Source organism: Helianthus annuus, chromosome 16 (genome assembly GCF_002127325.2).
Source record: "Helianthus annuus cultivar XRQ/B chromosome 16, HanXRQr2.0-SUNRISE, whole genome shotgun sequence".
Lineage (NCBI taxonomy): Eukaryota > Viridiplantae > Streptophyta > Magnoliopsida > Asterales > Asteraceae > Helianthus > Helianthus annuus.
In genome coordinates, this window is record NC_035448.2 from 31,060,005 (window position 1) to 31,085,943 (window position 25,939).

The 25,939-nt window shown below is 35.5% G+C and overlaps 1 protein-coding gene across 1 annotated transcript; it reads right to left on the reverse strand.

Annotated features, from left to right (window-relative positions):
* Nucleotides 1-6,435: 6,435 nt before the first annotated feature.
* LOC110915969 (ribonuclease 3-like protein 3) lies at nt 6,436-7,862 on the reverse strand. Its single transcript, XM_022160721.2, has 3 exons — nt 7,414-7,862; nt 7,175-7,321; nt 6,436-7,101 (listed from the first exon to the last, which is right to left on the reverse strand). Exons 1-3 carry the CDS (start codon nt 7,765-7,767, stop codon nt 6,844-6,846), a joined length of 759 nt encoding a protein of 252 aa, XP_022016413.1. The 5' UTR covers nt 7,768-7,862; the 3' UTR covers nt 6,436-6,843.
* Between the last annotated feature and the right edge of the window lie 18,077 nt (nt 7,863-25,939).

Sequence of the window (25,939 nt, forward strand, 5' to 3'; positions counted from 1 at the left end):
TGTCACGATTATCATCTTTGACTGCTTTCTTGTACCCGATTCGGTCAATTGTTTCGCGCGCGTCCTCTCTATTGCGCGGCCTTTCATCATGGCCTCTTGATCTCCCAGACTTCCAATCATTGCCCTTGTATCTGTTGCGCCTTTTGTTGTCGCGCGTGTTCCCTCTGTAGAATCGGTCTTCAGAGTGATAACTTTTGTTCCCAGCGAGTGATTCTTCGGTTTGCGCAACAATTTTTGTGGCTTCCATGAGTTTATCCTATTTTTTTGGCATTCCGTCTTTGCCTGTGATAGTTCTGATGAGACTATCACAGCGAATGGCTTTCTTGAAATGACAACGCATGAGTTGTTCGCTTACGCCGCCTATCTCCAAACATTCCTTGTTAAAACGGGTGATGAAGTCCTCCAGACCTTCACCATCCCTTCGCCAGATATCTTCTACTTCAGCAGTATCGCGCTGGTAGCGTCGTTGTTGGCTGAAGTAGCTCAAAAACTGTGTCTTGAAATCTACCCATGATTTGATCTTCCCTGGTGGGAGGCTGTCGAACCAGGCGCGAGCAGCTCCGGTAAGAGTTTGAATAAACAAGTGACACCACATAGGCATGTTCCAACCTCCCATGCAACCTACACTTGTGAACGTTCTAACGTGATCATCAGGATCAGTCAATCCATTGAACTTTCCGACAGTCGGAGGTAACTTTTCTCATAAAAGCGGCGCGAGTGCGATTTTCGGGATGAACTTGGAATGTTCCGCAGCTTCCGCTGGTCTGTATGCCAGGCGGAAATCTCTCTTAGCTTCTTCTGTGTACCCGATGTGCTGTCTCGGCTTGAAGTACTCGTGGTTTTTCGGCAAGCGGTTAAAGACTGACGAACCCTCGTCATCTACCCAAGTTGGATCGTTCGGGTCTGTCTCTTCCCATTCGTTGTTCATGTTGCGCGGCGTGAGCCGGCTGTGAACAGGGCCTCGTTGAAGGGTTGACGGATAGTCGTAATAACTATCCGTTTCCCCTCTTGTGTCGCGCGTGTCGTGTACGCTCAAACGTCTGGTAGGGGGAGGCCTGTTTATTCTATCTTGGAGATTGGGCGGTGGGGGCATCTGGCGCGCCCCTTGACTTGGGGGAGTCACCAAGGACGGTTCTGCCGTCAAAACTGCTTGCTGCGCAATCAGCGACTGGTACGCTGCATTGATAGTGGCGATGTTCTTGGCATACCATGAGGCCGGAGTCTCGCCATCTGGTAGCCCTAGTAATGCCGAAACATTCTGCGGCGGTGTTGGGTTCGAAGGCCCTTTTCCATTGTTTCCTGGGGTGACCGTCTGAGTGATGCGGGTAATACTCCCGCGCGGGCCCTCAGTATTGGTTACTTCGACTTCACCAATTTCTTCGATTTGGGCTTGGAAGTTTTGGATTCCCTCACCCAACGCCGCGTTAGAGTTGGCTCCGAAGCCGAACTCTGGAATGATTCCTTGACCAGCCATGATCGAAGGAAGAAAAAATGTCGAAGACTCAAATAAAAGAAGATGAGGATGGTTATAGAAAAAACCGGTGGGCGCCAATGAAGAAACACTGTACTAATTATGGGGACTAATAAGTTTGGTTTATGTTTCTACCATAATGGTTAATCTTCTTATGAATATTTGAGCTCAGACTTGAGGTTCAATCCTGCAAAACAAAACACCGTTACTCGTTAAGAGGGGAATGTGGGGGTTTCCCTCTTAACCGGGCTCCGGCGTGAGAATAAGCAACTGCTTTGGGAGGATAATCAAGTGTTAAGAGTGAGAGTAGAGGGAATAGAATGTTTAACCTGTGGAATGAGGTCTCTATTTATAGCCGGAGAGGTGTAAGAGGATATGGGCTGATGGGCCTTGGGCCGGAAATGGGCAACACAACGGATGTGCTCTTTGTCTCACTAGTGTCGACCGTTTAGTGGTTTCTAGAAGTTCCTCGGTGCTGGCGCACCTTGATTGGAGCCACATGTCGTTGTTGTCGGCCCTGCTTTTCTGCCATCAGCAGACAAGTGGAGATCGTGGGACAGATGTCTCCGTCCCCTGATTGGTGCCACGTAGGCGTCCTTACGTACTTCTCGTCAGACGATCGTGGCGCACGACTGACCAGAGCCTGCTGGACGCTCATTGGCTCTTTTCACTGCCACTTGTACCTTGTGTACCACTGGAGGTAGCCTTGCGCTGCCTTCCTATGCGGTTCCTGTTGAGCATCTAGCTAACCCGCGCGGGTTAGTATGCCCATGTGCTCTTTTAGTATGCTAAGTGTTGATATCAGAACTTCTTGTGGGCGAGACCCCGCGCGACGTAAAGCAGAAAGTAGTGTATCTCGCGCGAAACTCTTGGTAGGAAGTTTATTAAGATAAGGAGTATGGTCCCACGCGCAACCTTGATGGAGGTGTGCGCGGCTTTTTGGGACCATACCCCTTCACCACACCATGCCTTCACGTGCTTCCTCTTCATAGACGCACGTCTAGGACGGATCATGCATGTGTGTTCGGCTCGCCTGGCTCATAGAGGTCAACTAGAACAAAATAAGTGTTTTAATTAGATATATTCTAAACTTTGGACAAAAATAAAGAAATGCAGGTGACAAAACTCAACTTGAATAAAAGAATTATCACATCTTTGTTTATTATTTATTTATTTTTGTTAAGAACGCTTTTGGTAGCTTTTCCTGAGATCAAGCTCTTAGTTTTTAATATATAAACTCTTATAAGATACAATATTATATTTAAGAGTAGATTACAACATCTGTCGTTATTACATATCAAAATTTCAATTTTCATCCTACAGTATAAAAAAAGACAAATATAGTTTCCATAGTTCACTTAAGCTGCACACATATCATATCTAACATGAATGGACCTTAAAAATGAGGTTAATTTTCAAAATAACCATCTTACCACTATATTAGAAAATACAATTAAAATATATATGATATTACCACAATACTCATCTTCTTGACAAAAAAAGGGCCTTGTTCATCATTCTTTACCGATGAGCTAAAGCATTTTTTGAGCGAGCCACGATTTCAAACCACCCCAATTTCGTCCACAATGTCACAAACAACAAAGCAATAACCTCCATTGTTTACTCTAATGGTTGTTAACTTTGTTTCTTTTCTTGAGGTCACAAGTTCAACCAGTGGCCTAGCTTGACCAAAAGTTGTGAGGGGTGGAAAGTCGTGGTACCAAAACAAATTTTTCTATTCCTATGTTTCGGGTTATATGTTCGGGTCGGATATTCGGTTCGAGTCGGGTCAAACAATAATAACTCCAAATAAAACTACATAATCTTCATTCATTCAAATGAGGCGCTCTTACTCATAAAAAAATGCTATATATTATTTAACAAAAATAAAGACCAATTATTTATAATGATGCGAGATAAATGTTAAATACCTAAACGAAGAATTACAACTCAGCCCAACGATCTTTAAGATAAATAATAAGTACATTTAAGATAAAAAGAACCGCCAACTTTGATTTATATATAAAGTAGTAACAAACTTTACTTAAAGTTTAGCCCGTTCATATTTTTTTAACTCAATACGAAAATATGTATAAATATTTTTTACAATAAACTTGGTACGCTACTGAGTTCAACTCCCACTAGCATCATTCACTTTGAAGAACGTTGGTGGTGTCAATGAAGTTTAGAACTAGGCCTTTCTGAAGGTCGTCAGTTCGAAACCGCGTCGAACCGGGTTTTACCGCAGTGGACCTTTAGGCGGGCGGGTTTTCCCCGAAACTGGTGGCTCCAGGCTCGGGTATGTATCCAATTCTGACCGTTATAAGAAAGGGATGCATTCGCTCGATTAAAGACATCTCAGAATGCTTATCAAGTGATTTAGTTGACCGCTCTAAAAAAATAATCTTCTTTAATTGTCCCAAAGTCACAAACAGAAAAGCAATAACCTCCTTTAATAAATTAATTGTCACAAACAAAAAAGCAATAACCTCCTTCAGTGGTGAAATTTGAGATTTCTGACCATGGGGTTGAAAATGTATATACCAAAAATTTCTATAAAACCCAAGGTCAAAAACGTATATACCCAAGAAAAAATTATACGAAAACTACATGCTCTCCACTACTGAGCGAAAAGTTCGGGGAGTCGGCCGCCCCCTCCCGCCCCCACAAAGATAAGCCCTTCACTTCCTTTAATTGTCACCACCCGGACCCAACACTAAACCCGACGGAAAATAAGTAGGCGGGGGCGACGAAGGACCAGATATGTGAAGTTGTCAGAAATCAGACAGACTCAAACTTAGTCCCGTATCACCGGTTGTCTTTCTGTATCTTTTTTTGTTTTAGTTTTTATAGATTTAAGGGTAAAAATGTAATTTTACAATTTTAAAATCCATCCACGCTAAGGGGGTGTTTGGCCTAGCTTTTTTTAATAAAGCTTATAGTTTTTTTTAGCTTATTTTTACAAAATAAGAACTAAAAGGTGTTTGATTTAGCTTTTAAAGCTTATGCTTATTAGCTTATATAAGCTAATTCCAAGAAGCTTATGGAAACATGGTTTTTTAGCTTATTTGAATAAGCTTATTTGAAGAAGATGATTTTTTACTCATTTACACAATGATATTATACCCCTTCCCATAATACAAAATAACTTAACAAATAACTAAAGATTAATTATTAATTAACTTGTAGAATATAAGCTAATCCAAACACTAAAAAATAGCTTATCAAATGAAAGAAAAAGCTACTTTAAAACATAAACATAAGCCAAAAAAATAAAAGCTAGGCCAAACACCCCCTAAGTACAATAAAATTGTAATTTCTCATATTGAATAACGAAAAGCTGAAATTTTTACTTAGAGGGTGTTTGGGTTGAGTTTTAAAAATAGATTATGCGTTTTGAACAGTGTTGTAAAAATCGCGACTAGACGGCGACTAGTCGGCGATTAATCGCTAGTCGGTCAATAACTGAGTAATTTTTCGTTAATCAGTTCATTAATCGTTAGTCGGGCCTGGTCGGACCTAGTCGGGCCTAGTCGGCCAGCCAAAAATCAGTGATTCCAGCCAGATTCCGGCAAAAAGCCTGTATATTTCGGCCAAAACCTCTAAATTCCGGTCAGTTTCAACCAAACCATGTAAATTCCAACAATTAATCTTGTATACTTAAAAATAAGTTGAGTAAGAGTTAAAACCTAACTACTTAAAATATTTACCTATAAAAATGTGTATATGTATACATAAAAGTGAAAATTACATATAAAAACCCGATCCGATTAATCCTGATTAATTCCGAGTCATCCCGAGTAGTCGCTAGTCCCCACCTCACCGGCCGACTAGTGACTAACGAGTTCTCCAACGTTGGTTTTGAATAATCAGAATCAGATAATTAACTGTAACAAAACGTGATGTTGAAAGATAGTGTTTGGATTTGATTATGTTGCTTGATATCACAATAATCAGATAATCAACTATTTGAGTGTTTGGCAAATATATATATTTAAAAAAAATAAACAAGTGAAAATCCTTTTGTAAACGCAAATGATTAATCTTTTTTACCCAAACACTCAAAACAGATTACTTACGATTTTAAAACTCAATAATCTAAAAATCTCCTTCAAAACTCAACCCCAAACACCCTCTTACTATATATATATAGAAAGGATGCGTGTAATTTAATACATTCTTTTAAACATTAACTTCTACACCTAAATACCATTTAAGTTTGCATTTGCAATTGCAAAGATTTATACACATATTGTTAGAAATCTGCTACTGCAAGAACTGCAAAATAATCAAAACAGAGATAAAGAAACAGTTAACGAGAACCGGGCTTGTGTTTGATACAATTCCCTTAAACATATTCGCGGTCTGTTCCCAGGGTGCGCCGATTTGAAGCAGCAACAGCGCACTGCCGGACTTGAACACTTGCCTGAAAGAAAAGGAACTGTGTTGCAGAAACTGAGATTGAGAGAGGAGAAGTTTGTTGAGGTGTGTCTAAACTGATCAGTTTGATCTCCTTTTATAGTGACCGAAGCATAACTGAATTATGGTCATCATTGCAGAGAATTAAAACCAAATAATGGTCATTAGTGCAGCAGTTAAAACTGACACATAATGATCACAATAATTCTCATAATGATGACAGTTTAAAACTGACAGTGGTAAAACATGTCATAAAGATTCAAAGGCTTGATCAAGGTTTTTCCTTATAAGTAGCCTTTCCTTTTATTCCCACACCAATGTGGGACAAGGTGAATTACCAATTGAGACTTTCATTCACACCAAACTTCAACACATATCACATTTGTGAGAGATAAAAGTCATACTACTAGACCACTAGTTCATATAATAGATTGGGAACAACTTGTTAAAACTAAATAAAGATAATACCATTAGATCACTAGTTTATATAATTAATAGGGAACAACTTGTTAAAACTCATGAACATTACAATTACAAACATAAACAAAACAAAACAAAAATATATAGTAAGTTATATCTTTACCGGTACATAACTAACCATCCAATCTTGCCTTTTGGTAGATTGCATGTGAACATACCATCAAAATGGTCACACTCTCTTTCCCATTGTGAAGTTTCAAACGTCAATGCAATATACACTATTTTTTTTCGTCATTTTAATGGAAAAAAAAACACACACACATACACCGGTTGTTTAACAAAAGTGATCAATAGATTAAAACCATACTATACTCTCTGACCACTCGTATGACTATTTTCGAAAGGGGTACGCCAAAGTACCCTCAATGTGTTGCGTACTTTTACGTGAGAAAGAAATTACTTTTTTTTTATCGAGAAATGACCCACCAAGTGTTTAAAGAGAGGCTACGTTTAGCGTTTAGTAGTACCCTTTCTCAAATATCCAACAACTTGACAAGATTCTCGTAAGCATCGGCGGCTGCTTTGTTCTTCGCAGTCATTTTCTTTTTCTTGTAGTTTCCTTTGCCAATTAACTCATTATCTTTATATATTTCGATATCTCCTGTTTCAATCCACAAGCTTTTGTATTCTAGCGTGATCCCCATCTTTTGGCACGTTTCATTCAACTTCATCACCGGGTTCAAACTAAGGTTTTCCGGTGTCGTCAAAGGTTGCAACAGATTCTTCACAACCTGTAAACAACGTTGTTTAATCAAGTCAACGGGATCCATCAAGATCAATATGATCAATGATTAATTTACGTACCTCCCATGTCTCGTCCATCGATAAATCAGTATCGACATAGACCGCCCCAACTACAGCTTCGACAATGTCAGCGAGTATTTTAGGAGAGTTAATCAAACCATGAGAATGCATCGGGTATTCTTTGATTCCTTCCATAAGTTCTTGTACCTATAAATGTTAATTTTAACGAATGAATATTAAATAGTAACATTAGCCGTTCAAAAAAAGAAAAGAAATATTAAATAGTTAGTAATTAGTACCCGTTCTTTTAATGAAGGATCATCGTGTTTGAGAAACCTATGTAAGCCGTGTTTTAATGCAACACGAGCCAAGGCTTCGGTGTCGACATTGGCTGCGCGCAACCGAGTCAACTCACCAGAGTTCATTTTCGGGTAAGAAAAGTAATGTTCTTTGGCGAACATAAGATTCAAAACCGAGTCTCCAAGGTACTCAAGCCGCTCGTAAGATATTTGAGATTCCTCGTCTTTAAAAGAGTTGTGAGTAAAGGCTTCGTTTAGTAAGTCTTTGTTTTTGAACTTGTATCCAATGATTGTCTCCACTTCCTTGAGACTCGGCAATAACGAGTTGTTTGACTCAGTGATGGAATCGTTCATTTGTTCCAACAACCTCCAACCTTCCTATCTGACTTAATTCTCTTGGTAGGACAAGTATTGGGCAGGGGTGTGTGTGTATATATATAGAGAGAGAGAGAAAGGAGAGAGACATATATAAATAGCAAAAACGAAATTCTATATTTAGAAAAAATATATATATAGCAAAAAAGTTATATACACCTATGATGACGTTTAGCTACTGAAAAGTTACTCTTTGAAATTTTCGCATATGATCTCTTTCCTGTTCTAGTATCAGACAAATTATACGGTGTGGTTTTTACTCGACCAAAGTATCTTGTACGCTTTTCATCATCTTATTCTAGGGATGAGAAATTTACATCAAATATTGGTACCGAGTAGGGGTGTAAAACGAACCAAACGTTTAACGAATAGTTTATAAATTGTTTGACGAGTTCGTTTGTGTTTGTTCGTTTATTAAACAAACGAACACGAACAAAAAAATTTGTTTATATAGTTAAATGAACGAACATAAACAGAGGTTGTGCTCGTTCATTTATGTTCGTGAACGTTCGGTAACGTGTTCGATTGTGTTCGATAGTTCACTAGTGTTTTCAGTTTTTATATTTTATTTAAATACTTCAAAATTCGGACAAATAAAATATTTAATAAGTGTCAGTGTATTATATTATATATTTTGTTCATGAACGTTTTTTTGTGTTCCTTTGTTTTAATTTGTGTTCATGAACATTAGTTTGTGCTCATTTGTGTTTATCACGTTCATTGCCTAAAATTAATAAACAAACACAAACGAACACGAACACGTTCATTTCCTTAACAAACGAACACAAACATAAAATCTCATTCGGTAGGTGTTTATGAACGAACACGAACAACGTCATGTTCGTGTTCGTTCAGTTCGTTTGCAACCCTAGTACCGACCGAACATATATGGTACGGTATTCGGTTTTGACTTTAACTCAATTTTGTTATCGGTATGGTACCAGTTCAGAACTTTTTCTGGTAACGTACAACACAGCTACCAACTGAACATATACGGTATAATTATTGGGTTTATGATGTGATGGATTCATCATAGTTTACACTTGAGTTTTACAAGGGAAAAAACCTTATTATCATCTCCCTTCAATACCCCTTCAAAATATTACCTCATTCTCCAAATGTATTACCTTTATTCTATCGAGCATAGTATCAGTTAGTTATATAAACTTACAATCCAGGTTGTTTCTTGTAGTTTTCGCCATTGGGATTGCTCTCATTTAGTCATTTGTAAGTAAAATAAAATAGAATTTATAATGAGATCATATTAAAGATAAATACATTTTTTATTTTTAATAATAAGGATGTGTTTATTTCATGTTACCTTATGGTTGATTAGTAATTATAACTTGGATTAAACATTTTTGAACGGCCGATTTAAATATTTAATAACCTTAATTGAGATTATAGATTGCCTTTATTATGTTTTTTTTAACAGCAAGTGGAACCTCACATAATTGCTACTCAAAAAAAAAAAAAAAAAAAAAAAAAAAAAAAAAAAAAAAAAAAAACCATAATTGCTACTCAAATTGTCACATCTTCAAAACTTGTTTAGATCTTCCATTAATAAATTATAATAGACTTGACTCAGTCAATACATAAATTAAAAGGATTTGACTCGGTCGATAGCTTGTAATGCTATAAGAAAACATAATTGATAAGAATTTTCTTTAACAACCATTTGTAAAAATACAAGAAAACAACAATGCAGTTGTTGTTATACTGTAACATTCTAGATAAATTCATATTAGTCAATTACGTAAGAGATACAAACCACAAAAGGAATGTTTGACCTTAAATAAATTCTAATAAGTTGCATTGAATATGGATAAAATGAAACTTCACAGTAAAACATATTTAAGTAATAACAATTCATAATAAGGAACAAATATGTAAAATTAGACAATATCCATCGCAATAACAGGATGGATGGATGGCAGGCAGGTATAGATAGATAGATAGATAGATAGATAGATAGATAGGATGCAGGCAGATAAATAGATAAGGGAGAGTTTAATTGAGAACGTTAAATATCACGAGAACCGTGAGAACGAACAAAAAATCTCAAAAACTTGACCAAAAACAATTCAAATTCAAATTTTATTTTCACACTTATCATTATTATACAAATACAATATTACAAATTAAATGTACACGTTTAAATTTACATGTGTTCATCACATGTATAAAAAACTTATCAAGAGTGATTTTGAAAGAAAAGATAAATTATTTAAAGAGTAAATTCTTCTTTTAATGTTGTATTTTAATTATAATAAGGTTTGCATTAAAAAATGATTTTCTCATTCGTTCTCATGGTTCTCGCAATATTTAGAGTTCTCAAGATAACTCTCCCCTATATGTATATATATTGGGTTGGATTCATTTCAGAACTCTAAATAATTGCAGAACTTTCAGAACTACTAATAAACAATGATTATATATATATATATATATAGGTAAAGTGTAGGATACAAATCCCCTAATCGTACATTATGTACGCGATGTCTGCAGCCATACACGTGTCTTGATTCAATTTAATTAGATAAGGGTATATCAGACATTCTGTTCAAACATCTGAGGGTTAATCAGGGAATTCCGTCAACAAGGAAGCAGATTACAAGTTCGTTTCATAACCGTCCATCTAATTCTTGTTCGTATCAATTCGATTTGTAGGTTTTTTTATTGATTCCTGTACCGAACACAGATTAGCGATTCCGAAAATGCTGGATTCGTCATTTAGGATGTTTGTTTTGGGTTTTTCATCATAGGGTTACGGATGAGGTTTGGGTTTTATTTGATTTGAAGGTATTTTCATTTTATTAGATTGTAACGAGGTTGAAGATAAGATGTTTCTAGTTTTAGTTGTTGAGTTTATCATATCGCATGTGTTGTTTTAAATATCGCATGTTGTGTTTTTAACATATCCCAGGTATTTTAAGAATGGATCATATGAATAATTTCGCATGTTTAAGTTGGACATTTCTCACACAATGAAGTTTAATATTTAATTTCGCATGTTTAAGTTGGACATTTCGCAGACTAGAAAGTATTTAACATATTTAGCTCTATATTTCACACGCTTTAAAAGTAATTATATGTATTTTCGCACACTGTGTTTTATAATTCAGTTCAATAATTCAAATCAAATAATTCAGTTCAATAATTGATTTCAATAATTCATATCAATAATTTTTTAGTCCTTTTTTCTTTTATTATATAGTTTATCTTTTTATCACCATTTCAAACATCCTATTAAAAATGGCAGACCTACCAACATCACCTTCTTCTGAATCAAGTATCAAGCAGTCTTAGAGAAAAATGATTCAGGAACAAATTCAAGAGGATCGATCATGTCAAGAGATGTTGGAAACCAACATTTCTCGTGTAACAGAAAACATGAAGAGAAGACAAGAAATTATGAACTTGCTATCTCAGATGCAAGTGAGTAGTCTTCAAGAAATTGCTGTTATATTCATGGTTGATCTGGGTGAGAGGGATGAGAAGCAGTTGAAAGAGTTGGCGGATGCAATAACTATCTTAAGATGCTCGATGAAGATGAAAATGGAGTTTCTTTCATCTTTTGAATGAACTTTGTTTATTTTAGTGCTTTATTTTAATAAAACATTCAAGTTTTGCATGTTTCATTAAATTCGCATGTTGTGTTATGGAATGGATTTTTGATTTCGCATGTTTATATTCCCCATTTTGCATATTTTAAGCAATTCAATGTCAAACATGCGATTTTATACATAATATATGCGAATTTAAAAACATTAATGTTATCTAACAAGTCTAAATATTCAATAGAAATCCAACATCAAACAAGTTTACTAGTCTTTTCTAATAAATGCTCTCAACCTACCTGGAATTATTTTCTCCAAATCTTTCATATACTTTTCTTTGTCTGACCTTTTATCGAAAGCATTTGCCAATTTAATTACTTTTTCACGATGCACATTGTGTTCGGATAGAATGATTTTACTTAGATATCTGTGCCTCAGGAGATGAAGTTGTGAATTCTGTCTGTTGTTTACTTCATTTTCTTTCACAAACCCAGTCACCCATGGTGTTTTCTCTCCTTTGTATGTTTCCATGTGACGCATCATAAACACTCCACAGTCTACGCCGTTATTCTCCGTCCTCCAATTCATCTCTTTTCTTTCTATCTCTGATGTTTCAAGTTCTTCTATAGCTGGTGTTGGTTTTAAAGCCTTTTGTAGGTATAAAACCAATACCTTTCTCTGTAACATAGCAACATTGTGTCAGTAGCTTTTACATAAAATATAACATGTATATGAAGAAGTTTTTGTATTACCAGTCTATCTGGAAGCCCCTTGTATCTATCCTTAAACTCTTGTTCAGCGGCTGAATTGTCAATCAGCTCAATTTTCCGGTTTTCAAGTGGAAGCACAAGACATAGAAGTGGTCACCTTGAAGTACCGGAATAAACACCAAGTCAACCGAATCAAGTTTTTTACCTCATATTTTAGTATGATGTCTTCAAAATTTGAGGCAATTACGTTTAGACGTTTGTCGTCTGTGTATTTCTCCTCGTCGTACATGATATCCGGCTATATGTTATGTAATTAGAATCAAAGTTAAGTAATTTATTAAAAGGTATTTAAACATGCGAAATTAGTATGTGCAAAATAATGTGTGAAAATTTTCACATGCGAATTGTATGTATACCGTATGCGAAATTACAATAGTATGCGAAATGTTGTTTTTTGTTTTCATAGTAAAACTATCTAATATTCTATATGCGATTTAAATATAATTAGTATGCGAAATCATTGATTATTCATTTTATGTTTCAATTTCAAATGCCAATATGTTTAGAAAATCATACCATCATTGTGCTAAACAAGTAGAGTCTGTATGGTGATGATTTTCTATCCCTCTTCTTCTCTTCAAGGTTTAGAACATCCACAAATACATCTATTCCGTTTGATGCTACGTACTGACCCCTGTAGAAGCTTTCAAAGATACCTTTGACCGTGTGAACCCCAGTTTTTGATTGGTAAAGTTCATCCCTGCCAGGCAAAAATTAAATAATTAATATTTTGAGTGTATATATTTAGATGTTTGTTAGCTGATATAACCATTTTACTTACTCTATGTTTGCAAATGTAGCAAATGTATATCGGATTACACTCAATTCTTGATTCAAGAGTGCTTCGTGCATGTTTACCACTCTGTTGCAGAAAGGGGAACAAAATGCATCTCCAAGCTCTGCAAATCTTTTCTCAGCTCGAATTTTGGCTGCTTCTATTGTCTTATAAAGGAGTTCATTTAACCCCTTTGGTATAACGTGTTTTGGAACTTGTTTTGGCTTTGAGTTTTTTCTCCCCCTAGCTGGTTTTTTTCCCTTATTTTCTTCCAGGCTGGGTCCCAGGCTCAAAAGCGACTCAACTGATTGCAATTCCTCAGCCGTCACCTGAGGGCATTCAACTTTTGTTTTCTTCTCAACTTCGATACCCGAATCAGTTTGTTGAGGGTCTTTTTGTGTAGTTTCTCATAAAGAAACTACTTCCACTTCTGGCTCTTTTTCTTGAACTTTTTCTTGAATGTTTTGTGTAGATTCTGCCAAGTTCACTGTTTCTTCGATAACAGTTTCGTTTTCACCACTTTCTGCAGGCCAGAGTAAGTTAAAAAATATAATATTTTGTTTTTTTCTTATTTTTTTCCTAATATAAAGAGTTTTTTACCTTTGACAGGTGGTTTGTAAGCGTATACACCCGTTTCGAAAGTTTGAATGTTTGCAATAAGGGTGTCTGTCACTCCTCCATCATCTTTATTTGTCAATCCTTCATCATCTGGCTGCAGTACCCATATAGATAGAAATTTCTGAATTTTAATACATCAGAATCAAAATCGCATGGCATACATGACATTGTATGCGAAATCAAATGTGAAGTGTATGCATGAAATCACATGTGTTTTTTTAAGGTATCGCATGTGTATAGGAAATGGTGATTTTTACATAAAATCGCATGTGTTAATTTGAAATCGCATGTTTTACCTTCTGTTGCCATTTGTTCCAAAACATTGGATATTACTTGTAGAGCTTCTTCATTCTGTCTACTTTCTTCGTTTGTAATATCTCCATGCTGAAGTTCAGAAGCTGCATTTTCAGGCTGTTGATGAACATCAGAGGGTGCAGTTTCATGTTCTTGAACCGAATCAGGAGGCACACAAATGGGATTATTCCTAAGTGTCTCATCCCACTGCTTACAGGCCTCCATAATCTCCGGATCCCAAAAACACTTGGTTCTTGCTTCTGAAACTAAGTTGTTCATCCCTTGAACATCTTGAACCATTTTAATGTATTTTTTGACATTGGCTTTCATTTTTTTCAACAGGTTCTGTAATATTTTTTGAGTTAAGATACTATCAATCCAGATGTTAAAAATAAATGGATTAAGTGAAATTAATATTTTTTGCGCTTACCTTTTTGTTGATTTTCGAAGCCTCTCGATCTCGTTCATGGGCTGTATCGTAGATAACCGATGGTGAAAGTGGAACAGGAGTGTTGCAATAGTCCATCATTTTCTGTGTCTGTGTTCCAACTCCCATCTCAAGGTTCAACTGAGACATTTCATTGAGTTCAAAACTGAAATCCATCATATCATCAGTGTTCTCGTTATCGTTTGGGTCTTCCTCGGTTTCTACGTTTTGTACTGCACGTGCAGTCCTTCTTTTGTAGCTTATTGTGGTGTCAACGGGTGGTCGTAGTGTATACTCCTCCATTGAACGACCCTCTTCGTTTTCATTTTCACTCTCATTTGCTGTCCACACAGGTCCGTTATCCGAAATATGCTCTTCGACTTTATCAATCTCCAAAGATGTGGTATAACGAATAACTGGTATCTCCACGACTTTCTCAAACAGTTTAAGCCTCTTGTTGTACTCATGCGTGTATAGAAGCTGTATAAATCGCAAGATCAAACAAAATTATTTTTAAAATCGCATGTATCATTTAATTATATAACAAAACAAACTAGTCTTTTAAATATGTTATCAAATGTAGTAATGCATACCGTAAGAAAGGCAACAGGTCCCACGAACTGTATTTTACAGTTCTTCCAGCCCGCTCGTGTACGACGCAAAGTGTCAAGTAGATATGAGCACCAATCTAAATTATGTATGTCCTCAACAGCCTCTACACCAAGCAAACATCTATCATTTGCAGTTGTTGCCTTTGTAATCTCCGCAAAGAACGTCATCCAGTACACCAAGAAATTTAATCTAAACAGGCTCCCCCCATGTCTTTGATTATCCATTGCAGTTGCAATTAAGCCATGGGTAATTCTCGTGTTTTCCCCCTATTAGCTGATGAATGTATCCCTGACAACATTTCCCGGTTCTTTACTCTTTTCAATTTTCTCCACCTTTTTAACTTTTCTCTTATCGACTATTATTTCAACTTGCTTTGGCCCCTTTGGTATTCCAAATACCTCATAAACTGTGTCCGATGCAATTTTTATTTGGTGTCTACCTACGTTTAGTGTATCGAACATCTCGTCAAAGTTTCTTGCTAGCCAATATGCCAAACGTCTTGAAATATGGTTGATATTCATATCTAGAATAGCTCCAAATCCCATATTCTTCACCTCATCAACCTGTTTTTTTGAAAAAATTTTCACAATATCCATATACGAGTTAGGTTGACATCTTAACAGTATTGCTTCGTTGCTGTATTCGAAGAAATCCCTGTGTTCTGTTCTAGGTGGTTCCACCTATTTTGAAGGTTTTTTTGTTTGTATCTTAGATTTCCTGTCATCTTTCTTCTTTTTCGGTGGTGGCTTAACAAAGTCATCCTCCTCTGAACTTTCTTCAACAATCCTTCTTTTTCTATTTTTGTTAACTTTTTTCAATGTTGATATTGAGTCTTCAAAGTCATCATCAGAATCTATTTCTACAAAATCGCATGCTATCAGTAAAAAACACTACGAAATCGCATGTATCAGTTAATCATGTACAAAATCATTAAGTTGATAAAATCGCATGAATCCGTTATCAATTCGCATGTATTAGTTAAGCATTACCAAAACTAGCTAATCTTATAAATCGCATGCTTTAGACAAAAAAACTTTTATAAAATTGCATGTATAATTTAAGCATATAACAAAACTAACTAATCATATAAAATCACATGGAGTATTTATAAATTCGCATGCACAACCTAACCTAAGACAAAAACCTTCAACAAACAAAACTTAACATATAAAATCGCATTTGTAATACAAAACCCTCTATAATATCGCACATATATCAGTTAACCACTAACAAAACTGCATAATCATACAAAACCTAATAAAAAACCATACCAGACATAAACCCTAACCAAATCGTAGTTATGAACAATAAGTAATCTTATAAAACTATAGGTTTCAGTCAAAAACCTTAATAAACAAACAAAATCACATATGTCATTAAGTCCATGTATATCCCACTATAAAATCGCAAATGTCAATCGATACCTCGATTCATCTTCTTCGCCTGTGGTCTGTCGTTGTTGGCTTTGCTCCGTTTCTCAAAACTAATGAATCTTCGTTGAATCGCAACGGTAAGTAGTAGGGAACTTGGGGGAAGGATAATGCAATGTTGATTTTGGGTTTACGGTATGATTGTGAGTTATTGTTTGCTGATTATCAGGGGTTTTGATTTCGCAATGGACGATTTTAACCTTGGCGGTTTCATTTATTTATTTTAATTTGATTAATTTAATAGTTAAACACGCGTTTTAAATGAGATGATCTGACGGTGTGGTTATAGCGTACATAATGTACGATTAGAGGATTTGTATGATAACCGGCCCCTCTCTCTCTCTATATATATATATATGTACGATTAGGGGATTTGTATGATAAACAACCTCTATATATATATATATATATATATATATATAGGGTAATGCTAGATAAAAAACCCTAAAATTCTTAGAAAACTCTGAAACTCAAATGGGAAGCCATTTTTACCCAACCTCCCGACATTTTTTTTTTTGAAAAAAATTACACATGTAATATACATGTTTTAGAGTGTTTTGGGCCAAAAAAAAACAAAAAAAGCGCCGAAGGGATTTTTTTAAAAAAAATAAACAAATTTCAGCTCCTAACACGTGTTAAGCAAAAAAGACACAATTTTCCTGAAATTCGCTGAAACTTTTTTTTTTTTTTTAAATATCCCTTCGGCGCTTTTTTGATTTTTTTGGCCCAAAAGTCTTAAAAACATGTATATTACATGTGTTATTTTTTTCAAAAAAAAAATGTCGGGAGCTTGGGTTTTCTAGGGTTTTTTATATATATAGGGTTTTCTATATAGCCCAACCCTATATATATATATATATATATATATATATATATATATATATATATATATGTATAGGGGAAGGTTCAAATGAAAACCACTTTTATTGTGAAAACTCGAAAACTAACTAAAAAAAGCCTAAAAAACACACCAATTTTTTTTTTACAATTTTTTTATTAAAAATCGCTATTTTTATATATAAAAAAAACTTTTTTTCAAAAAAAAAAAAATTGTAGTACACATGTGTAGTATTACACATGTGCACTACAAATTTTTTTTTTATATATATAAAAAGTTGCGAAAATTGGTATGCAAAAAAAAAAAAAAAATTTGTATGTTTTTTTTTTGGCTTTTTTAATTAGTTATCGAGTTTTCACAATAACTAGTGGTTTTCATTTAACCTTCCTATATATATATATATATATATATATATATATATAATGTAAGTATTTATAGAAAACCCACTTTAATTTAGAAAACCCGGGAAACTCAAAGCTCCCGATGTTTTTTTTTCTTGAAAAAATCTACACATGTTATATACATGTTTTAAAGGGTTTTGGGCAAAAAAAATCAAAAAAGCGCCGAGTAGATATTTTTTAAAAAAATAAACAAGTTTTGGTGTAACACATGTTAGAAATATGTCAGATGAATGTAACATGTGTTACACCAAAACTTGTTTATTTTTTTTTAAATATCTACTCGGCGCTTTTTTGATTTTTTTTGCCCAAAACCCTTAAAAACATGTATATAACATGTGTAAATTTTTTCAAGAAAAAAAAACGTCGGGAGCTTTGAGTTTCCCGGGATTTCTAAATTAAAGTGGGTTTTCTATACATCCTTCCCCTATATATATATATATATATATATATATATATATATAGGGGAGCGCTAAAATGAAAACCACCTTAAGTTGTAAAAAACGAGAGAACCACTTTCTAGCCACTAGATCAAGAAGATGGATGGATGAGATTAAAATTAGCTAAACTTAATATTAAATATATTTTGTCTTATTATTATCTTTAATATTTTAATCCCAAAGGGTAGTTTAGTAATATTGCTCGTTTTTGTCTTTATTATTTTTATTACTTTTTTGCTTTTATTATATTACTTTTTATTTTTTAAACAAGATTTTTTATTGAAGCATTTTTAAATTCAAATTCTTTAACAAAACAATTTTTTTTGCGCGCCGGTTTTTGCACGCCGTTTTTATATCCGCATTTTCAAGCATCGTTTTTTTAACGCGTCGTCTTTGCACGCATTTTTTACGCTCGGCTTTTTGAAGCGTCGTTTTTTTAGTGCGCCGTCTTTTACGTCCCGTTTTAACGCGGCGTTTTTTACGCACCGTTTTTTTCGCGGCGTTTTTATGCCCCGCATTCACGCCCCTTATTTAGGAGTTGTTTTATCACATTGTTTTTTACGTTTTACAATTTACGTAGAAAAAGTTTTACATTTTTACGTTTTACGTTAAAAAGTTTACGTTTTACGTTAAACTTTTTAAACTTTTTACGTTTTACGTTAAACTTTTTACGTTTTATGTTAAACTATTTACGTTTTACGTTAAACTTTTTACGTTTTACGTTTTACGTTAAACTTTTTACGTTTTACGTTTTTACGTTTTGCGTTAAAAAGTTTACGTTTTCCGTTAAAAAGTTTACGTTTTACGTTTTCCGTTAAAAATTTTACGTTTTACGTTAAAAATTTTACGTTTACGTTAAAAAGTTTACATTTTACGTTTTACGTTAAAAAGTTTACGTTTACGTTAAAAAGTTTACGTTTTACATTAAAAAATTTACGTTTTAAGTTTTACGGTAAACACTTTACGTTTTACGTTTTACATTAAACACTTTACGTTTTACGTTAAAAAAGCTTACGTTTTTACGTTAAAAGTTTACGGGTTAAACCTTTTTTTTAAAAAAAAAAACTTTTTTACACAAAACGAACCTACCCTCCACCATCCTCGCCGCGCCATCGTCATCAATCTGTCGGAAAATTGTTTCGAACTATCATTGCGAATCTCAACCCCCATATCTTTAATTTCAACACCCACCCATACCAAACCCACGAATTATCAGATGGGTTTTTACACAATTATATATATATATATATATAATTATATATAATTACACCTCTTTTACTATTTTCTAATATACATACAAATTGTACAACAAAGATACACAATCTTGACCTAAAGGGGCCAAAATCGGAGACCCACACTCTGTTAAAGATTGGAAAGAATAGAAACCACGAACCCAGCCGGAACCACCACCTGAAAACCGCTAACCCAGCCGGAACCAAATTGATCTTAACAGATATGAAAGGAAATGGAGAATGATGAGGGGTTAGGCTTACCGGAGTGAAAAGACACTTGCTCCGCCGGCTGCCGGAGCTGAAACACCATCGCCGGTGTCAAACTTCTTGCCGGAAAATGATGAGGGGTTAGGCTTACCAGAGTGAAAAGATGCTTGCTCCGCCGGCTGCCGGTGCTGAAACACCACCGCCGGTGTCAAACTTCTCTCTTTACAGCCTTGTCAGCATGTCCCTCATCATCATCATCGTCGCATCAACATCACCGCCGCCATAGCGGTGGCGCCGCCACCGGACTACTCCGCCGGTCTCCCTCTCTCTCTCCTCTCTCTCTCTCTCTCTCTTTCTCTGTCTACTCTCTCTCTCTCTTTCCGGCTTCAAACATCAACCGGCACCGCCGCCGCCGCAACGGGGTTTCAGCCACACGGACACTGCGGCGATTCGCCAGAGTTTCAAACAGACAGACACTCCCGTCTCCCTCTCTCTCTTTCTCTGTCTACTCTCTCTCTCTCTCTCTCTTTCCTGCATGAAACATCAACCGTGGAGAAGAAGGGGGTGTGGGATGAATATGGTGGTGGTTTTATGGTTTTGGGATGAAAGATGAATGTCTGTTTTTTTAAGAAATGAGGAGAGGGAATGTGAAAGGAAACAAATGAGGAGAGAGACAGAGACTGATGCTTTAAATGCAGAGAGAGAAAGGGGGGATTTGACAATTGGATTAAAAGACCAAAATACCCTTTTAGTTGGCATAATCTGATTGGTTGAGAGTAGTTCTCGCGGTTCTTACAACTGGAGGTGGTTTCTATTTTAGCGGCTCCCTATATATATATATATATATATATATATATATATATATATATATATAGGAAATTTTTATCATTTATTATATGTATTTTTATGATTACCTACATGTTAAAAGTAGTTTACATATGTGTAATAGCCAAATTATATATATGTGTCATAACTAATTACATATATGTAAAAAAACTAGTTTACACATGTGTAATTACAAAATTCCATATAAAAATTGACAAAATTATTCTTAATATGTATGTAATCATAAAAATACAGATAATAAATAAAAATACACATAATAAATGATATAATTACCCTAAACATAAAAATATATAATTACAAAGATTATTTATTAGGAGTTATGTAAATATTTAGGGTTTTGAAATGATGCTTACCCTATATATATATATATATATATATAGGGTGGAGTTCCGCTACAAAGTCCATTTTTCTATAAAGTGTATAAAGTAATAAAACACCACAATTTTAGCCATAAAACACACTTAAAATCCACAAATAACATAGTGAAGATAACTAAAACACAATATTCAAACCCTAAGAGTCCTTAAAAACTTCAAACACACAATCGTAGAACTATGAATATAAAACACAACATGATAATCAACACAAAACACACTAATAATCAATACAAAACACACTAATGTTAGTCATCCGATAATCAAAGTCTTATCATCTAAAACACAACACAAAACCAACAAATATGGTGTTTTAGTAATCTTCACTATGTTATCTGTGGGTTTTGAGTGTGTTTTATGGTTGACATTTTGGTGTTTTATGACTTTTTACACTTTGTAGGAAAAATGGACTTTGTAGCCAACTCCCACCCTAATATATATATATATATATATATATAGGGAACCGCTAAAATAAAAACCATCCCCAGTTGTAAGAACCATGAGAACCACTTTCCACCAATAAAACAATGACAAATATGCAGTATTATTTTAAAATCAAAAGGGCAATCTAGTAATTTACTCTATTTGTAAAATCCATCTCTTTCTTTGTCAGTATTCAAAGTCTCTCTCTCTTTCATTCACACATTAAAAACAAGAGCTCTCTCCCTCTTATATCTTCAACTCATGGGCTCTCTTCCTCATTTATCTTTCAAACCCTAAGAACCCCTGAGCAGCTGATACACCTTTCTCTCCCCCTCTCGTTTCCTTTCCGGCGGCTGGAGTTGGACTCCGACAACTATGACTGCTGTTCTTTGCTCCGACGTGACACTCACACCACACCACTACCCTCCTTCTTCACCTTAAGCCCACCACAAACCCCCATGTTTTCAATGATGTTCTTACCCCCTGTCCGTTTTCCGATGATGTCGTAGATGATGTTTTGTCTCTATCATCTCTCATCAGATCTGCTATGTCTTTCTCATCTCTTATCAGATCAATGTTGACGGCGATGGGGGTGTTGTGGTGGGTTTCACAGCGACGGTGGTGATGGGTGGGTTGTGGTGGTGGGTTTGACGGCTACGGTGGGGTGAAGGGCGGTTGTGCTGGTTGGCGGATTCAGCTCCGGCAGACCTCCAGCATGTTTTGGGGGTTTGATCTGATGGTGGGGGTTTGATCTGGTGATTTTGATGTTTTTGGTTCTGATTTTGTGTCCCTGTTTACGGCTGATTTTTTGATGTTCTGGTGATTTTTTGAAGATGCTGGTTATTTTGATGTTCACGACTGATTTTTTGATGATGCTGGTTTTTTGATGTTTACGGCTGATTTTTTTATGTTCTGGCGATTTTTTGATAAGTGAACTATGTGGGTTTTGATCGGTTGGATTTGGGTGGCGATGATGAAAAAAAAACCTAGATTTTGATGACGATGGCGCGGCAACGAGGGTGGAGGGTAGGTTTTTGAACCTACAAGCCCACTTTTCAGCCTTTTGATTATCGGAAAATCTGAGCCAACCCCCGTTTTTTTTCGAGATACACTTTTGTTTTGATGTTGTTGGTTTTTTTATATTTTTTCCCTAGTCGATGACGATAACAATCCATCTGAGACACCTACTGAGTTTGCTAGTAAAACGTAAAAACGTAAAAAGTTTACCGTAAAACGTAAAAAGTTTAACGTAAAACGTAAAAAGTTTAACGTAAAACGTAAAACGTAAAAAGTTTAACGTAAAACGTAAAAAGTTTAACGTAAAACGTAAAAATTTAAACATAAAACGTAAAAGTTTAACGAAAAACGTAAAAAGTTCTAACGTAAAAACGTAAAACGTAAAAAGTTTAACTTAAAACGTAAAACGTAAAAAGTTTAACGTAGACGTAAAAAGTTTAACATAAAACGTAAAAATTTTAAAGTAAAACGTAAAACGTAAAAAGTTTTACGTAAAACGTAAAAAGTTTAACGTAAAACGTAAAAGGTAAACTTTTTAACATAAAACGTAAAACGTAAACTTTTATTTAAAAACTATTTAACGTAAAACGTAAAACTTTTTCTACGTAAATTGTAAAACGTAAAAAACCGTGTCATAAAACGGCGCCTAAACAAGGGGCGTGAATACGGGGTATAAAAACGCCGCGAAAAAAAAGGGACGTAAAAAATACCGCGTTAAAACGGGACGTAGAAAACGGCGCGTTAAAAAAACGATGCTTGGAAAAGCCGAGCGTAAAAAACGGCGTAAAAAAAGAGTTAAAAAACGATGCGTGAAAAAGCCCGGCGTAAAAACGGCGTGCAAAGACCGGCGCGCAAAAAAAATTGTTTTGTATTTGAATTTAGAAATGCTTTTAATAAAAAATTATTTATAAAAAAATTATTTTTAAAAAATAAGAAGTAATATAATAAAACAAAAAAGTAATAAAAAATAATAAAGACAAAAAAACAAAAAAGAGTACTTTTAGTAAACTATCCTTTTGTATTAAAATATTAAAGACATAATAAGACAAAATGTATTTAATATTAATTTTACTTACTTTTAATCTCATTCATCCATCTTTTTGATCAAATGGTTAGGAACTGGTTCTCGCGGTTCTTACAACTGGAGGTGGTTTTCATTTTAGCGCTCCCATATATATATAGGGAGAAGATCATGCGAGAACCACCTCTTATTGTGAGAACCGCGAGAACCAATGTGAACACACCAAAAATGCCTAAAAATAGCTAAAAATCACACAAAAATTTTCTTTTTGAATTTTTTAAAATTTTTTATAAAAAAATCGCTACTTTTCGAAAAGTAGCGATTTTAACATGAAAAATATTAAAAAATTCAAAAAAAGTTTTTTAGATTTTTTTAGATTTTTTTATAGATTTTTTTAGGTTTTTTGGGGGTTTAGTTTTTAGCATTTTAGCTTGGGGGGTGGGGGGTGGGGGAGGGGGGTTTTAGGTTTTTTTTGGGGGGAGGGGGTGGGTAGGGTTTTTTTTAGGTTTTTTTTAGCATTTAGCTTGGGGGGGGGGAGGTTTAGGTTTTTTTTTTTTTTTTTTTGGGGGGGGGTTAGGTTTTTTTTTTTGGGGGGGGGGGGGTTGGGGGTTTAGGTTTTTTTTTTGGGGGGGGGGTGAGGGTTAGGTTTTTTTAGCTATTTTAGGTTGTGTTCACATTGGTTCTCAAGGTTCTCACAATAAGGGTGGTTCTCGCATGAGCCACTCCCTATATATATATATATATAGGGGAGGGTTATCTTGAGAACATGGAATTTTGTGAGAACACTAGGAACCATTTTAATCCATAGATCATCCTCAATCAAGGGCTAAGATTAGGGGATTTAAATGAGAAGGGAAACATAAAATAAAAGACTCAAAAGGGCATTATTGTAAAAATACATTTAAAAAAAAGACCCAATACCTTTGCACAACCCGTCTGTCACACCCCCAAAATCCACCCGCGGATAACACTCGCTTCGAGGGCGTGACTGACCAGGATCCAGCCACCAATTATACTGACTAATTGAGTTGTTAATAAAAAGTAATACTTACTAACCATAAGATTAGCAAATATCAGGTTCAGAGTTTAAGGTTTCAAGTTTAAACAGTAACAAGTAGCGGAAGCATAATTAAATAGTTTTAAACAGTGTTCATAAGGTAAGCATAATAAAGGCCCAACACACGGGCAGACGACCACTACACATCCCAAGCAGCTGCTCCAGTCACTGGCCACCTGCAAAGCATGCAGTAAAAGGGGTCAACAATAATGCTGAGTGAGTTCACTAGTTGTCCAGTTTTAATTACCAAAAACTTGTTTCACCAGTTAATGTATCCGTTTATACATGCCATGGGGAGCTACCCCAAAAGTTAGCGACTAAACTGTTTTTCCAATACCAAACACTAGGTAACCGTTTGCGTTTCCGCAGGATGCCCCGATGTCAATGTTCTATCATCATTGACGGATTTGCCAGAGTAATTAGTTCACGACCGATCCCGTACCATGGCACGGTGTGAGGTTGGCTCAGACCTAAATAGCGCTATTCAACTAATAACCCGTTCGCCTGGCCCCGGCGACTAATCGGTATTATGTAGTAGGGACTTGAGTGATAGAGTTGCGTTTAGTGCCGTTGGTTGCATTCCGTATAAACAGTAATTAACAAAAAAGGTTTCCCAACACAAGGGAAGATAAAGTAAGTGTGTTCCCGATAACTAGGGAAGGAATGTATACGGTATCCCCTTTACAAGGGGATAGGGTTGTTTTAGTCTCGTGTCCCAAACCACCGGGACGCATGCTCTTAAGTTGTGAACTCACCTTGGGTTGCTCGGTATGATACGTTACTTGGTTAAGTATGTTGGTCACCACGTCCTAGCATGGTTACCAAGTATGGGTCAAGTCGGGTACAAGTAAACACGTATAGCATGCATGTATACAAACAGTTAACAGGCAGAAATACAAACAGTAACATATACACATACAGTAGCAGATCAAAATGAAGTCCAGTCAATAGGAGGCCCAACAGTTGAAGCCCAAAACAACAAGACAAACAGTCAAGGCCCAATAACATAAAACAGCCCAGTCGAAACTAAGGTGGTTGCGACTCGCAACCAAGGTTGCGACTCGCAACCGAGGTCTCGGTCCATCATGGTTTTGGTTACGACTCGTAACCGGAGATTGCGACTTAGCAGCTGTGGGTGCGACTCGCAACTAGGTTTGATGCGTGCTGATTGCGACTCGCAACTGGGAGGTTTCGACTGGTCATGTGTGGTTTCGAGTAGCAACCAAAGGTTGCGACTCGCAACCGTGATAACGTGCATGGCAATCCCTTCTAGAACCTGCAGTGTACGACCCAATGGAATTGCTATTTCATGAAATCAGTGTTCTAAGCCACTAAACATGTCTGTTGGTCGGTTTGTGCACAAATTTGGATCAAAATCAGCATATTTGAAAATATTTTGTAACATTCAAACTGTTCTTCATTTTATCAACATATTCAAGAAATATCTCATAAGCAACAATCCTATTTTCAGCAACTATAATCATCATCAGTAACATCACCATTTAAACCCAAAAACTATGCCTAAAAACATCTAACCGGACCCTCATTAATAACCGGACAACAACAATCCGAAACATGCAATCAATAACACCTATCATGAACTTCTAACCAAAAATCATAACAAATCGGATATCATACATTTCATGATCATTCACCCTAAATCATCTAAGCAAGCTTTTTAATCATCAACCATCATGCGAAAAGATCATTTAACCAACCATTTATATCATATATCATCATCACACATTCTAACACAAAGCAAAAATCATGGTAAGCACATAAGACACACTAACCGGATGATGATGTGGTTGG